The sequence below is a fragment of the Aulonocara sp. 'chitande type north' Nkhata Bay genome, linkage group LG9, assembly GCF_057382095.1.
Source record: "Aulonocara sp. 'chitande type north' Nkhata Bay isolate Kocher_YH1m ecotype deep benthic linkage group LG9, A_spYH_male_GT1.1, whole genome shotgun sequence".
NCBI lineage: Eukaryota > Metazoa > Chordata > Actinopteri > Cichliformes > Cichlidae > Aulonocara > Aulonocara sp. 'chitande type north' Nkhata Bay.
Window position 1 is genome coordinate 31625186 of NC_141352.1, and position 16534 is coordinate 31641719.

Here is a 16534-nt window from a genome sequence, read left to right on the forward strand (position 1 = left end):
AATAATTAGCATTGAAAATATCTCAAATTTACATTAAAAACACTTACTCAGTAAATATGTGTACCAGAGAACAAATATTGATCATGATTATGTATTCTGGTAAATGTCATGTAAAAGTATTTAGCAGAAGTATCACAGGATTTAAATGGGATCCTCAATTTCACCACTAGAGGGCAGTGAATACCAATGATATTACACCCATCAGTAGTGTGTGTGTGTGTGTGTGTGTGTGTGTGTGTGTGTGTGTGTGTGTGTGTTGGCAAAAGGCTCATAAAACAACTAGCTTAAGTGGCAACATTCCACATTTTTGAGACACGAGGGTGGGGTTTCTCTTTCTTTTTTTGAAGCTGATGTTTGATATTGTTATGGGCCACAGAGGTCACATTGTGCCTGACTGTCTCAAAGGCTCTGTGGGTCTTGTGGTTTGTGATTGGCCCTAGGCAATGCTCTATATCCCAGTGCGATAGAGAGTGACCTGAGAAACTGATTTTTCAATCATCTACTGACGGGGAGCTTAAAACAAGTGAAACAGTAAGAAAAATGTTTTAAAGTTCAGTCCACTGCACAGCATCAGAATATCATTCAACCTCTGTCAGATTAGTTTCCTAAGAATTCTGCTACTGACCAGCTGAGCGACGGCATTAACACTGCACTCTGCATCCATCCAGCCAGTATGACCGTCACTCAGTAACTGACTTACTGTTGACGCGTCAATACCTGCTTAGTTATATAGACCATAACCAGAGTGAAAAATGAACCACAGACAATGTGAGAGTGTTTCATAGTGAGGAGAGCAGGAACCCACACTGGTGACCCTGTTATTATCAAAGTGTCTGTGTCAGCCTGAAGGCTCACTATAGACGTCTAACCTGGTCAGTCACATGTGCTCACATTACATTTGTGTCAAGAGATTAAAAAAAGCTAAGAGCTTATTTTGTTCCTTATCTTTAGCACTCATTGATACGAGTGACAGGATGAAAGAGGGTTGGGTCGAGCCCTTCTTTATGGCCACTGAGTATCAATAAGCATTATTTAAACAATCAATGCTGTAATTTGAAGCTTTTTATTCTTTAACACACATACAGTATTGACACTCAGACCTGGGCTGTTACTGTATTACTTTTATTGTATGTCATACCACGTAACACAGGAGACTCACATCCATACACATGCAGCCAAACACAGACTGATTTCACAGTATTGTGGCTCTTCTAAACCCCAACTGTTGTATTTCCCCACGACAAATTCAGATTTATTGAATATGGACCAACACACAAGTCCCCTTGTCCCCCTTGGGAGTGGACTTGAGGGTTGTTGACCTGTTATTTATCATCTGAGACATCACCTGAGCCAAGGTGTGAAAAAAGGCAATGACTCTCAGGACCATTTGGTAGACCAATCGGCATCCCGCTGCAAGCACAAGTACAGTAATTCATTCAGTCATATGTAATATATAACTGAGGTCGCAAGCGAAGGATATTTTCAGTGCTGATATGCTTTTTTTCCCTCCTGTCCCGTTTTACTGTATACATCGGAAACGTACTCACATCCAAAGTAAGAACGTTTGATTAACAGATGAAAGTAATGTTTGGTTTGTGGGAAATAAAAGCAGGGCTTACTTTATATTGTCAGATAGCTGACTTGATGTGTAAAGATTTTCCAGGGATGTTCATCTAGAGATCTATGATTATTTGTCCTTGTAGGAAATCTCATGAGGGCAAAACAAGTATCCATGACGCAAATGACTCAGCACCTAAGAGCAGTTTGTAAAAATCAAAATGTATCCACCAACAGCCCCATTTCTATTCAGAGTCATTAGATCTAAACAACTATCAAGTTCATGGGGACAATCGACCTTATGGGTAGGCTGTACTAACCCCCCCCCCCCCCCTCCAAAAAAAGCAAACAGTTATTACTTTTAAATATATAATTATTATCATCTGGGTACTGATTTTAAAAGTCACCAGGCATTAGTTTAGAAAGCTTGTCCGTGTCCTGCAAGCACAGTTCCCACTCATTCTTCTCCTTTAAAAGGACACAGAGTGGTGTGCCTTTCCCAAAGGAATGTCCCATGTCCAAAAAACGTCCTGATCCAAGAAAAACAAATTGCAAATGGGAAACTAGTGCAAACCGAATGTGTCTGCCATACAGATTTGCTGTAGAAGTACATTTACATAAGCAATCCAGGCGAAGTCAGTGAAATCTTTGCTGCCTGCATGCATGCCTGTATATACACCATATACAGTAATCAGCAAAGGAGTCAATTAACCTATACTCAGTGTTTACTTTATTTTAGAACCAGTGACCTATGAATGGCATTTCAAAAATAGTTTTGTCAGAAAATGTCAAATCGGTTGGAATAGATAGTTTTATTTTCAGAATAAAGGTTTAATCACTCTTGCTTTTCTGAGAGCTTAGCACCAGGCACCTTGTTACATGTTTTGTAACCGCAAAGTGATCATGATGTTAAAATCACCATACTGTTATCATAATGTCCAAACTATTTATCATTTAAAGTCATCACATCACTGGTAAAAAAGTTTCATTTATACACTGTTTACCTTCAATTTAATACTTAACTTACTTCTTCCCAAGGCTTTCTGATAAAAATAGAAGCAAAAATTCAGCGCAGCACCTGAGCCTGAGTCAGGTGAAGTCACTCATTAAATAGACCTCCCCGTCCGGCATCACAGCGCCCCTAGCGGTGGCAGTTTTTATAAAACAAGAATAGAACATATGGTGTTTGAAGTTACGCCTTTATTTTGAAAGGAATGACCGGAAGGTTCAGCCTTCTAGTTTGGTGTGCTTTTCACTTTAAAACTCCAGACACCTGTTGTTAAGGGAGAGACCACAAAAATGCCAGTGAGGTCACACACACACACCCTAACCGAGCTCCAGTTTACATCACATGGAGAGAAGAGCTGACGGAACACGGAGGGGCTGAGGCGGACACCGGAGGGTTTGGGACACAGCTGTGAAGATAAGGACAGAGCGGTGTCTGTGGATTAATTTATGTGTTTTTAATGCTGCCCATCGGACACTTTTTCGCTTCAGGATTTTTCGGGCTGCAATGTTTCAGGACTTAACGGCAGGTATGTGATTTTATTTGATAGATTAGAACTTTTTTTGAGTTTCTACTGTAGAATATGTGTGCTGGTAAATGCTTCAAGCTAACAAAATAGGATAGAGAAGTGAATAAAAAGTGCGGGTTAAGTCGCAGTTCTTTTATTTAGATCCACGCGAACTTCGTGCTTATCTTTTTTTTACTTTATTGTTGGATAACGAACTTTACGACACAAACACAAAGTCTCTTTACCACGAAAGATGAATGAGTTTATGCTGAACTTCACTTTTCTCTTCCAGTCATTCTGCTCAGCTAAACTCAAATGGTGGCCGCGGGCTGGCTCGGAGAAGGCAGCAAAAGATGATATTTTATGATCAGAGTGTTGCTAGTTTAGATTTATGGACGCCGAATCACCCACTCTGTCATAATGTTTCACTGACTTTAACCAGGATTAAATCTGGCCTTTATTTGAGTTAGCAACAAGTCAAAAATCGCCCCGCTGTTTAAAATTAACTTGAAACGTCATGCTGTTCTTGATCTGCGTGTAGACGTGATGGGGCCACTCTGACTTGAGTAGCGGCTTAAATGTACACACGATGATCACCCCCCCCCCCCCCCCCCTTTTTTAGATTCATAACACTATACACAGGGCTGTATATAACATTATAGCTACAGATTTGAACGTTAACATTTCATGACTGCTGTGTTGAATGTGGTAATGCGCCAAACGTGCAGAAACGCTACACTAGTCAGTACATTGTAGTAATAGCAGTAGTAATCTGTAGTTTGGTGGTCTCTGTCACATTATGTTCTGTGCTGTAAATGTTGTAAATTAAATAATTACTGCGTGAAAATGCAGATTATTTCGATGAATTCACATCACAGCAGTTTTCCACATTGTTCAAAGCACCACACTGCTTGCGAACTGTACATATTGACCATTTCATGCTCACTGCAGACTGTCACGATTGCCAGTGCCATAGAAAACGTGGAAAATCCACCTGTTGAGTATCAACAAATGCCTGATATGATTTCTGAGTATGCTGATTATCAGTAAAAGATTTCTAGCAGTGGCAAAGCTGGATGAAAAATAGTCTTGTTGTACATGTTGCTGTTAAAAGTTTATGTCCTCTCTGATTTCACATGTGGTTGTATTGAAGTTGTGGAAAAGCTTTGTAATGTCATCTTATTGTAATTTCATGTTTCAGGATTAGACACCTTCTCTCTCTGTGGAGTGCTCTTCATCCCTGCTGGGGTGCTGTTTTTAGTTTGAGAACAGAGCTGATCTGAAGGACACCAGGCATCAGGCCCGAGGGCCACTGGACCATAAAGGCATGCTTGCTGCCATGCTGCGCCAAAGTTCTGGCGGAGGATCGGGCGGTGGTGGTGGTGGTGGAACCAAACTCTCTCTGGGTATTTCCCGACTCTCCAGCTCCAGCATGAGTTCAGCAGGACCTGCCAGAGCCTCCAAGAGCGGTTCGGTGAGCTTGGACAACCCGGATGTCCTCGCCTCCGACCCAAACTACATCATGCAGCTGGTCAGCGACGTGCGCAAGTTTGCTGACGTGCTTCTGCAACTCAAAGAGGTGTTCAACTCCAAAGGTATGTTAGAAACAAGAGAATGCAATCATCACGGCACATGTGCCACCACCTTTAAAAAATCTACAGCTGATTAAAAGTGACACAAACACTCTCCTGACTAAACAATAGATAATAACGAACAGTTCAGTTATTATTACCACATTAGTTACCATATTAGGTGTACACGCATCAGAAGGCTCGCTTAATCTGGACTCTTTCTGCTGTTATGAGAGTGTCTTTGGGGGTAACTGTGAGTGGTTTGTTTCCACAACAGTGTGCCTGCTGTGGATGTGGGCTTTTTCAACAAATTACACCAATGAGTACTTCCATGTATTAGCAATGTTTGCCTGTTTCTTAACTAAACACTGCACACCTCCTCTGCTTTTTTATTATTCTGTTTCAGTCATAAAAAAACCAAAACACTTGATTGGTCTTTAAACGTCGGGCTTCTCACGACACAGAAGTGCTGAGTAGTGTTGGAACGGCGATTTATTGCTGAATGTAGCTGCCGGTCCGCTCTTGTGCACATACTTTTGCTGTCACCGCAGAGGACACAGTCCGGACCCTATTTACCTGTTTTTGTCATGTCCCGGCCTTGACTGCACAGTCAGTGAACCTGCCTTATCTCACTTTCACTATGGCTCTTATCTTTCCTGTAAAGTAGAAAATAATGTGTTTTAATTGGTCTCAGACAAAATACACAGTGAGAATTGAATAAAAAGTTGGCGCCGCTCTGATCTGTTTTAAACGTGATACAAACCCCCCCCCAAAACAACAGCAGCAGCATTCCAGCTGGGCTATACTGACAGTAAGGAATTTAGATGGAATACTAAGCCAGTTATTAATGCGTTTCCTTTAGACAGTTACCAATCTACAGGGAAGTAAGGTCTGGACTGAGGTTTACGCCATTCCTGCTTTGGTACGTTGTGCATTAGCTTTTGGATGAGACCCAGATTTGTTAATCCCCAGGTCTTATTAAGATGAGGTCAAGGTACATATGGTGGTGGGGCTGTCCCCTTTTCCCCCCATTAGCACTGCCATGACACTCAAGCTTTTGGAAAAAGGAATCCCAGTGGGTTTTTTTGTTTTTTTTTTCAGCAAAGGTCAGCAAAGGTGCTTGACCCGGCTGGGCAGCTTGAGAGACTTTTCAGCGACCCGTCAGCACGCCGCAGATCAAAGCAGTAAATCATCATGTGCGAGCGACTGACGTCTCCAGTTTTATGGGGGCAGGAGGAGACTTTATTTAGGAAATATACCTTGAAGCCTTTACCGCGTCACATTTTCTATGATTGACGACTTGGTCGAGTGTAATCAACAGACAGTTGTGTTTTCATTTAGTTTAATAGCAGATTTAATATATCAAAGTCAATACATAGCGTGCTAGCGCAGGTTCTCGCTGTGGATCACGGTTGCATAGCTGTCATTGTAGATATTTTTGCCTTTGGTTACTGGGGTTAAGAAACCGGTTTGTAATCTCTGTTTGTCTCCTAATGCTAATTACAGTCGTTGCCTATGTAACTGCACATCATTTACAGGTCTAGTAAGCACAGGCTCCGTCATGCCAGTGTAGTCGTTGAGATCCCAACACGTGATTGCAAAGCTTGTGAGTATCCCCATTGAAAGGCTTATTTTGGCTAAGTACAGGAAAGGGCAGATTTGGGGAAAACGGGGCAGATTACGATGCAGAAAATGGATCTGCCCGCTACTGGGGGAAGTGGCAAAAAAGTCGATCGCGGCTCAAGCAAAAGGTAGAGTTAGAAGTAATGTTTAAAGGCTGATTGTTACATCGTGAACCCATGCAAGCACGGGGCAGGATCTTACAGAGAGGCTACCAAACTTGGCAATATGTACTGATTCAGGAAATAAGTCTTTATCTTGATTGTATCAGGGTGGTTTTTGCTTGTCGTGTCATTGTTAAGGTTTAGGGCTTCAGGGCATTAAGGGAGTGCGCTAACAGATTGTTGGAAGTCGCTGACTTGTGCTCGGATTGGGTTTGATTTAACACCCCAAGGCCTCCTCCCACCCCACCCCCAAAATTTATGGCCATATTGTTTCTGTGGTGCTTCACAATAGAGGCAACCTCTCATTACCCCCAGCGCTTGCTGAAACTGGAGGGAACCCTCCTTTTTTTTTTAACGACACAGAGTGACGAGCGACAGTCAGCTCAGAGCCCCTGTAGCCTGTAACACTGCCTGTATTCACAGTCACTGATGTGAGTCTGACACTCATTGTCCCAGGAGGCATCTCCAGACTATCATGCTTCTGCTAACTGGCAACTTTTTGCAGAAACGATTCTTTCCCAAGTCCAGAATAGCTGCTGACCGCAGGACTGATCCCACAGGGGCTTTTCTCAGCCTATGTTTTATTTTTCTGGCAATGCACATCAACCTTAAATGGTGATTAGTACTTAGTGCCTCTTGAGTTGTGGGTCAGTGACGCATGTCTGAATTGTCTTTTGCTAAGAGAAATCTGTTTATCCTCCTGGATTGCTGTTGGGTCAATGTTGACAACATGTCATATTCACAGTGTGACAGATACTTTTGGGGGCGTGACTTTGTCCAGTGGTTGCTTGTGAAAGACTTGTTAGTAATTGGATGGAGGGGATTGTTATTTTGACATATTGTTTTGCAGATGAGCTGTGGAGTTTGCCCTCATGGCATTTGCGTACAGCTGTAAGTAGAGTCTTTCCATCATATGATTTGTCATGCAACTATTTAGCCCCTAATGTGTCTTCTTACAACAAATAACAAACTCCAAGCAACAGACTGTCGCTTCTCATCGTCTATTTTAGAGGTGAGGGAGTGCCTGTCCTGATACGATAGGTGTGCCATCGCTGTTGTTGTGAGTACCGAGGAGGATCGTGGCCAATTTCATGTGTCAGCTGCGCAATAAGGAAAACTGCAACACTAAGCAAACCATTCAGTGTAGGTCATTCAGACATTTACTGGCCCAGTTTTGTGTTTTCACTCAACCATAATAAAGCCGGTTAGTGTAATATTTAAGACTATAATATGGTTTGTTAATGGACTTATATTTTATGTAGAAGCTAAATAGCAACAAAAGCTTTAAAATGTTCAATTTAGCCTCATTCCTGCACATCGCAGGTGTTGCTGATAGAATGAGAGATGTGGACAGCTGCTGTCGGCTTAACTACTTTACAAATCCGCTGAATTTAAAGATGGTGGCAGACTAAACAAGCAGTCCGTCTGCATACAGACAGCTTTGATTTGAGCTTTTTCAATGTAGTTGTGCTGTTGCTGTGTAAAACCAGCAGGGCTTTTCAGGGAGGAGATGAATAAGAAAAACCAGGGAAAAGACCCGAGCACAGTGAGTAAATCGTGTAATTCTGATGCTTTTCTAGTTGTCTGGTCAGTCTTTGAACAGAACAGTTTTAACCAGATTAGCATGCTGTAACAAGGCATTAACAGCAGCTGATGCGGTGTTTCATATATTCCCTGCATCGGTGTCAGGGCGTTTCCCTGTCGGTCAAATATCTGTTCCCTGTTTCTGCCTTAATTTGACACCCTGTATTTTTCTATGGACTGCTTTTGTGGACTGCTGATATATTGTGACTACTATAAACACGCAACTTCACATAGAAAATCTTAAACTCAGATCTGCATCCACTGCTTAGTTCATTGTGTGTGTCCTACACTCATGTTACATGTACCCTACATTGCTGTAGAACAAACCACACACACTTGTTTAGCGAATCTCTTGAATTACATGCTGACAAAGTGGGCCACAATGGGGTTTAAAGCCAAGTCTTTAATCATGCATTATAAATGAAGTGAGATTTCAGTGCAGCACGTGAATGCTGATGTGTCCAAAGCCCGTGGCCTCAGCAGCTCTGTGATTGTCAAATATTGCACAGTTCCCATCATTCTTTCTGGAAATGCCTGCGGTGCAGTACACGTACATAAAAACTGGGTTTTATTACAGCTTCGTCATCATTTGTCACGGTTATGATCTGTCAGGGGGAATGGATGACTCGTATGGCTTCCCTCTTTAATTCAGCCTTTGAGTGGTAGGTGTCCTCTGTTAATCAGTGTGGGTTTTCAGAGGTTTAGATTGTGTTGTTCTGGATTTTAATGATTAACAGGTGGCTTCTAAAAGTGACCTGCAGGTGTTGAGTAATGTGTAACGGCATCCTGTAATACACCTTGAAAAAAGAAATTGGTTCAGCTGGTTCATTCATGGGTAATGTAAGTTTAGCAAGTTGCATATTGGCGTTTTGGACTTTTTTTGAAATTTTTTTGAAGTGAAAATATTTTCCCACATGTCATAACGTAAGTGCCCGTCTTTTTATTTTTGTGTCTTTTTTTTGAAAGCCGGCTGAATATCCTGCCATGCTGAAAAGGCTCTGTGGGAAAGTGATTCTGATCTGGGTCCTCAGAGAAAGCCCTAATGCTATTTTCGTAATTTGTATTCCAAATCACCGCTTGTGAAATACCAGCCTAAAATTAGCCCTTCTTGTACTTTTCACTAACCGTTCCAGACTTTCTTAATGGCCTCAGCTATGCTGTGTTTAGACAGTCTCTCCCTCTGGGTCTGGGATCCACTGTAATGCATGCAAGCTTCTTCTTGCCTCCAAAAAGTTCCTTTTATGGTTCTTTTACTGTGCCTGTATTTAAAGTTGCTGTAAATTATCCTGAGCACAAGATAATAAGTCTCCCCAATATGTACTTACATGCAAGGTTTGGGATTCCTGGGATCTCGATTTAATCATGCTGGACACTTATCTTGTAAATTAAGCCTCCTAACTGGATTTATTACATTAGCTTAATTGTTCTGGGGGATCCTTGTTTAAAAGCACAGCTATTGTCTTGGTATTAGTTGATGGGCTAGAGTTGGATAGATTTTTGGATTGTTCTCCCTCCCTCCCTAGGATTAAAGTACAGAGTCTTGTGACATATGGCAGGTCAATTTATCCTCTCTGACTGGGGGAACAAAACATGTAATGATGCACCCTGTACAGAGCGCACTGAGCTGACTATCTATCTTTTGGCAACAACAATGTGTACACTGAAGGCAGGCTGTATACAGGTGGCAAAGCCATGCAGACTTGTTGAGTTTGATAGTCCAACATGACTTGAAGATTTGTAAGTTGTTTTCAAGTTGGAACCCTAGGAAGCTCCCTCTCTGTGCGTATCCCTCTCCTTCGTACACTCCAGAAAGATTTACACTTATGGGCACTGTTGTTGTGGGAGCAGCTTTGTTCCAGGAGGCTGTCGATGTCTGCCACACACCGAGATAAAGCTCCAGGATTCCCACACTGGGCACGAGAGGTTTAGATAGACTGTGGGAGCTGAAGCGGGAATGTGCTTGAGAGAATCAGCCCTTGGGTATTCTTTCATATATAGAGTAGAAGGTTTTTGCCCATATAAAAAATGGATACTGAAGATGTTTTCTATGTGTGTGAAAAACAGGCATATAGCAGTGTCATGTTATTCTTATTAATATTACTCAGAATACAGATAATAGATTTATTAAAGGACTCTTTGTCTGTGTAAGACTTTCTTTTGCCTCTTTTAATTAAACTTGAAGGCTGAAGATTTACTGAGACTATGCAATGACATCAAGACTCTATGGTGCAAATTATTCATCCATTAAACGGGGATATCCAAATTAATGCTGATGGTGCATGATGGTGCTCATCCAGTTCAGGGTTGCAGGGGGCTGGAGCCTATCTCAGGTGGGGTACACCTTGGACAGGTTGCTGGTCTGTCGCAGGGCTAACCCTAACCTTGGTGCATGCTTGCATGCGACTGGACCAACCCCACGCTGTTTACAGCTCATAGCTCTGTTGGTACCTGCCAACAAAGCTGATGGGAGTGCATTCATTGAATTATAAGCACAAAAATTAAACCATTACCTTCCCAGTCATTTGATAGAACAGAAATAGGTCATGACTAATATAAGAGAAAACTCCTTGGTTCATAACTTTGAAAGCTTTTACAGAAGAGTGGCAGATTAGCACTGGCTCTAGAGCCCAGAATGCCTTCGCTCCTGTGCACGTTCTGAGTCTGCTCACGCTGTTAATTGCAAGAAACAAAACAGTGCAATGTGCTCAGTTAAAATGCTTGGTATGGTTTTCCCAGATTCCTTTTTTATATTCGGTGTAGTTCAAGTTGGAACTATACAAAGCAATGAATGTCCCTGAAGTCGACCCTTTGCAGCGTGCTAAGTTCACAAAACGTGGAATTCTTGAATGTTTTTTATTGACTGAAATGTACTGTTTCAGTCAATTAAATGCCTTGACAGTTATGAAAGTAACTGTGTTTTGAGGGTCTTTTTAAAGCTTTTTAGCCCACAAAGCCCATTCTCCCAGGATTAGAATGCTAGTAAAGCTAAACAGTGTGCTCTTGTTCTCAGTGCAGTGTTTGCCCCCAACCTCAGCCTCCTCACCACCCAATTCTGCCCCTTGACAGGTGTACTAAAGGGGCCCATCTGTGCACTTGTTGGACAGCTCTCCCAACTCTGTCCTGCAGATTTTCCTTTGCCCGTACTCTCTTCAGTCTAATGCCTGGCCTGCTTGGCTGCAAACTAGAGGTTGCACTGTGGGGGTATTTGAAGTTTCTCTTTAAAAAAAAAAAAGCATAGTTGGAATGCCAGCCTTCAGGGCTTTGCGTCCACAGTGGGCGACAGCGGCAGGGTGGTGATCTGGGGGGATATCTAGAGAGAAAGGTCGCCTGTCTTTCGTCTGTGACAGACGGCTCCAAATAGAAATGAAAGAGGATGAAAACAAATTCTTCACTCTACTGGGCATCTCATTTCTATTCAAAGGATTAAAGAGGGAAATATCTGATGGGTAAATGTGTCATTAGAGAAACACATCTTGGGATTTTTCACCTGTCTTAACATGTTATTGGATTTTTGTAATTGTTATTAATATGGTTATAGCTTGTTCTTCTCTCTGTTAACATGATGGCACGTTTTCTTAATTTTTTTTTTAACTGCTAACAAGCTTGAAAAAGGCAATTCCCAGCAGAGTGGGAACAAAAAAAGCCCCCTACCTGGGTAGAAGGTGCTGCGTGTCTAGCCTAAGGGTATTTTTTTTTTCTTCTCTTGAATGACAGCTCTTTGTGCATGCAGCCATGGGAAAATGGCTTCAAAGGTAAAGCAACAGGGAATGGTTTGGCATGAGCATAGAAACGTAGGCGATGTTCCCCTGCCTTTTTTAACCAGCTGAGTGTAATCTGCTAATCTACAGAGCAGGCTGCCGGTGGTCTGTCGACAGAGGTGGAACACGGCCGTTGACCACAGGAAGTTTGATGGGGAGGGGGGATATCGAGGGGATCTATAGGCCACCCATTGCAGTGACCTGGCAGAGTGTTAAAGGTTAAGTGGACCTATTTCGCAGGATTGCCTTATAGTCGCGCAAATAGTTTGAAATGGTGGTGAGGTCGTTTTTGCCTGTAAGTGAGAGAGGTGGTAGAAAGTGGCATTTCACTCTTGCCAATTAAATATGACTCCTTTACAATAAAAAGGTTATTGAGTCAGACAGTGATTGATTATTAGACCTAAGGGTCAAACTATGCTTAGCAAATCTTACCGTAGCTTTTGATGAATCCTCAAGTTACTGCCACTCCAAAGTGCCAGCTGGTTATTTAGGGGGTGAGTCAAAGGAATGTCCTGCTGCGGTCTTATTCAATGGGACACATGGAGTGGTTTTGATTGACATTAGTCATGGGTTGCCTGTCCAACATATTATTTAGCCCCCTCTGCCTTGAGCTGCTTCCATCTGATCGGAGCGGCGCAGACCCGGTCGTGACACGTTTAGCGATTTCACACTCGTTTTGTGGCAATGCGCAGCCTCTGTCCTCTCAAATGTTTTGAAGCATAAATAATACATTGCTCCCATGATTTGCAATGCATGAATGAGCATAGCTAGGGTCGCAGCAAAAGGAATGTTGCCAAGTCATATTGTGTCAGACCCAAGTGGAAGTTTTGTGCCTCAAAGAGTCGAATCATTGAAGGCCCAAAAAGTGAAAGCTGGCATGTGGTACACATCAAGCAAAGACGTTGGGGTTGCAACAAAAGCGGCTAGTTTTATTATATGGTTATTCTTTTATTGTGGGTAACGTGAAGTAGAAGGTTTATTTTTTTTATTTAGTCTAAGTTTAATATGTTTTTTTGTCTTTTGTTTGTTTGTTTTAAATCCTTTTTTGTTCTGAGAACCAAACAGACACAACTCGGGCAAATAATTCCTGTGCACGTCACTGCTTCACTGATGTGCCACATGTCTTTCCTGCATACTACGTAGCCTAAACCAATCATGAATCTTATCAAATGGAAGTATGCATCCTAAACTTAATGTTAAATCTTGAAGTCCATCACGTGAAGGTGTCAAGAGAGCATCTGCTCCACAGTGTTTTGGTGTTGACGTGTCATCTCAGTGGTGAGCGATCTGACAATGTTTTCATTATGGATCCCCCTCCACTCCTCGCTCCCGCAACTCCCGTCCGCGCTCCCAAACAAGAGGCTGGAATGTTGGGTTTCCATGACGCTAATGAAGTAAAAACCTGGCAATGCGTTGCTGGCAGCCTCTGAGCAGCTCCTGATCTGCGGCCTCCTTCTCATCAGGATCAGAGTCTGATCCCTCTGCAGCCTTCATTCACCAGGGCTTATTATGCCCAGGAATGTCTCTCACTCACTCCCTCCCTCATAACCCCCTCTGAAGCAGGGATGTGGGGTGCTGGGGTAAATTTTGGACAAATCCCCAGTAAGAGTACTACCCCAAATAACACACAACCCCCCAACACACTTTTTTTTCTGGCTCCCATCAAACTAAAACTCCTCCCCTACTACTCCTTACAATCTTTCCTCTGCTAACTGTCACACTTGGACAAAGATAAGCACAAACTCCTCTCCTTCTTTCCTGTGGAAAGCCTTTGTTGTGATTTATGTTCCATAAATGCTTCATGTAGCAGGCCCATGAGGTGACCAATCCCACTTGTTTGCCATTTGCCCCAGGGACAATGGGGAGTTTTTGGTACTCAAACAAGTCCTCACTCCAGAGTCCTTAGATTTCCCAGGGGAAAACAGAATGATCTTCCCAGAGGCGTGTTTATTTTTTTACCAGTGTTCAGAAATCCTTCAACTATTTGCAAATTGAAACGTCTTCCATCGCTGCACTGTCAATACCTCTGCCATTATGTTTTTTTTAAAGGCACTCTGCAGTGGGAACCAGTCCTTTCTTTGTGTTCCAGCCAGAAAGGCAATTTAGGGGTTAAATAATCAGTCTCTGTACATTATCCTGTGTCATGCTGGGCTGGTGGATGCACCCATAATGTCTTGCTAATTAGCCTCTATTTAGGTTTTTCCAATAGGCCACACAGCTGCCATTGACGATTGAAGCCCATGGAGCTTTGCAAAGGAAGACCCTCTGTCTTGTGGGCATTCATGATTTTAGGCTTGTCCTTAATAAACCTTTAGTCTCCCCAAGCTTGATGCTTTCAGGATTCGGTATCCAGTTATTTGGTAGATGAATAGGGTATCTTGCCTCTGTGGGGATGATTTAGTCCATTGTGTGTATGTTGTCTTTCAAAGGATAATGTCCATAAATGGGATCTAAACTGACCAGGACCCATTAAGGGCTCAAGGGTTGAAGCAACTTGTTGTAAACGTTGACCCTTATCATATAAGATAGTGACAGAAAGAGGTTGTGGGAAAACCCTAGCACCAGGGATAAAAATAGCAAAAATCTACATTCAAAAATACTAAAAGTAACAGTAAAAATAACAGAGTAGTTGCTGGACCATTACAAAACAACGTTTGTCAAGTTTTGTACAGCAGAACTGAGTCTTATTATGATGTCTGGTTGTGCCAGAAGTTCATCACTGGTTCCTTTTGCTGCCTCGTGTGGAGCTGGGCAGCTGAAACAAAAAGACTAGAGGCTTATGCCCTCAAAACCCACCAGGTCTTCGGCACTGGAAGGAGCTGCACATGGCATCTGATGATTGATGAAGATGGTTGCTATGGATAAAGATGGGATTCCAGGTCCTGTGGAGAAGCTTTTGGCAAAATAGAAGGAGCAAGCATGTTGGCATGGACGACCATCTCACTGTGGTAGTGAAACAGTCTTGTGATTGAGCTTGTCCCCTCATGAAATAGTTTTTGGTAATGAGCTGCTTATTTAGTTATTTCCACACATTTTAGGCAATCTTTTGCTGGTTAATTGGTTTGAGTTGCCGCTTGTTGTCTTTATGATGATATTTCTCAACAGTCTAGTCGGCTGGACATAAAGTTCCCAGTAGAGCTGGGCGATATGAGATTTTTTCATATCACGATATGTTTTTTTCATTTCAGGCGATAACGATATCTATCACGATATAAGCCAAATAACTATTTGTAAGATTTAAATGTGCCGTTGCTCACAAGTAAAATGTGAAATAGTCAGCAGCTTGTTTTTATTTAAATATTTATTTCCCATAATAAGTTCAACAGGGTAGATGTACTTAAGGAACATGAGACTTTTTCAGATAAATAAAGGCAAATATTGCAAACTACACAAAAGGCAGCCGCTAAAGCGTTTAAGTTTCAAAATAGAACAAATGAAACAGACTAAATTGTCAATTCCACTTAGAAACAAAATATTAATTCTAAAAATAAATCTTAGTTTGTTTTACAGAAGAACAGACAAAACTGACTAACTTTTGTCAATATCAAATAAACTGAGAACTAAAAGGAAATTCTCAATCTCTCCTTGTTGTATAGCTGAGCTTTTCAAACAGTTTTAACAGTTACTTTAGTCTGACAAAAGCCGAATGACGAATTAGCGCTTCCAGTCAGAGACTGAGGCTACGTCCACACGTACACGGGTATTTTTGAAAACGGAGATTTTCCGTTTTCGTTTTAAAAAATAATCCCGTCCACACATAAAGGCAGAAATGAAGGAAAACGCTGCTATGAACATGCCAAAGCATCAGGTGGCGCTAGATTCCTAACCGTGTAGAAATGTTGGCCAATCAGAAGTCTAGAAGCCTCGGTGGGAAAAAGTAAACAAAGCTGCGGCATAGAAGCAGAACAGAGTCGTATGTGTGGAGGGACAGTAACTGTGTATATGTAAGCATTTAAACACTGCAGAGAGTAGAATTAACAGTATTGTAGAAATTCATTTCACCGAAACAATAACGTGGCGCACAGTGTGACGCATGCACCAGTTTATTGTATTTCCAGACTTGCTTTCGGCACATTTACAGTGCATGCTACTCTGTTTTTTGTCAGACTTGAAATAGCCGAAATACCTTCACACTACGGAGCTTCTATGGCTCTTCCGTTCGACAATCTCTCCGGCATTGGAACCATCATCTGTTTTCTCTTCGGTCACGCTCGGTTGATTTTTCTAGTCGGCACACTCATTTCCTCCATTACCCGCTGGCTGCTTCCCAAACAAACACACGTGCGGCTTGGCACTTGTGCTGTACGTAACAAGTCACGCGACGTGACGCTGTGGCTGTGATTGGTTCGGCTCTGCGCTACTGAATTTGGATCGGCTCACCTTTTTTTTTTTTTTTTTTTTTTTTTAAGAGAACAAGAGCGACGAGGTCTATCGCGATAGCTTAATTTCTCTATCGAGTAAAAGTTATATCGCGATACATATCGTTATCGTTCTATCGCCCAGCTCTAGTTCCCAGTAAAGCAGCAGAATATATAGACATTTTGCATGTCAGAGCTGTTCTGTTCAAAACGTTTTACCTGAACTGTTGATCACTGTGAAGTTGTCACAGACTGGTCAGTCGGCTGGATTTACATTTCAGGCCTCAGCTAGTATTGTCACGGTGGCCACAAAGACCTAGCATTATTAGCCCCACTGGCGGAACTATTTGTCCCACTCCAAAAGAGAGAGCTAACGAATAAAAGAAAAAACGGGAGACAGCTAAAGTC

The 16534-nt window shown here is 42.2% G+C and overlaps 1 protein-coding gene across 1 annotated transcript in view; it reads left to right on the forward strand.

Annotated features, from left to right (window-relative positions):
* The first annotated feature begins 2842 nt into the window (after positions 1–2842).
* arhgap29a (Rho GTPase activating protein 29a) overlaps positions 2843–16534 on the forward strand; it is a 33068-nt gene continuing 19376 nt past the window's right edge. The window contains exons 1-2 of the mRNA XM_086306970.1: positions 2843–3092; positions 4273–4666. Of these exons, the coding sequence (XP_086163096.1) occupies positions 4399–4666 (268 nt within the window). The 5' untranslated portion in view covers positions 2843–3092; positions 4273–4398. The remainder of the gene's footprint in view (positions 3093–4272; positions 4667–16534) is intronic.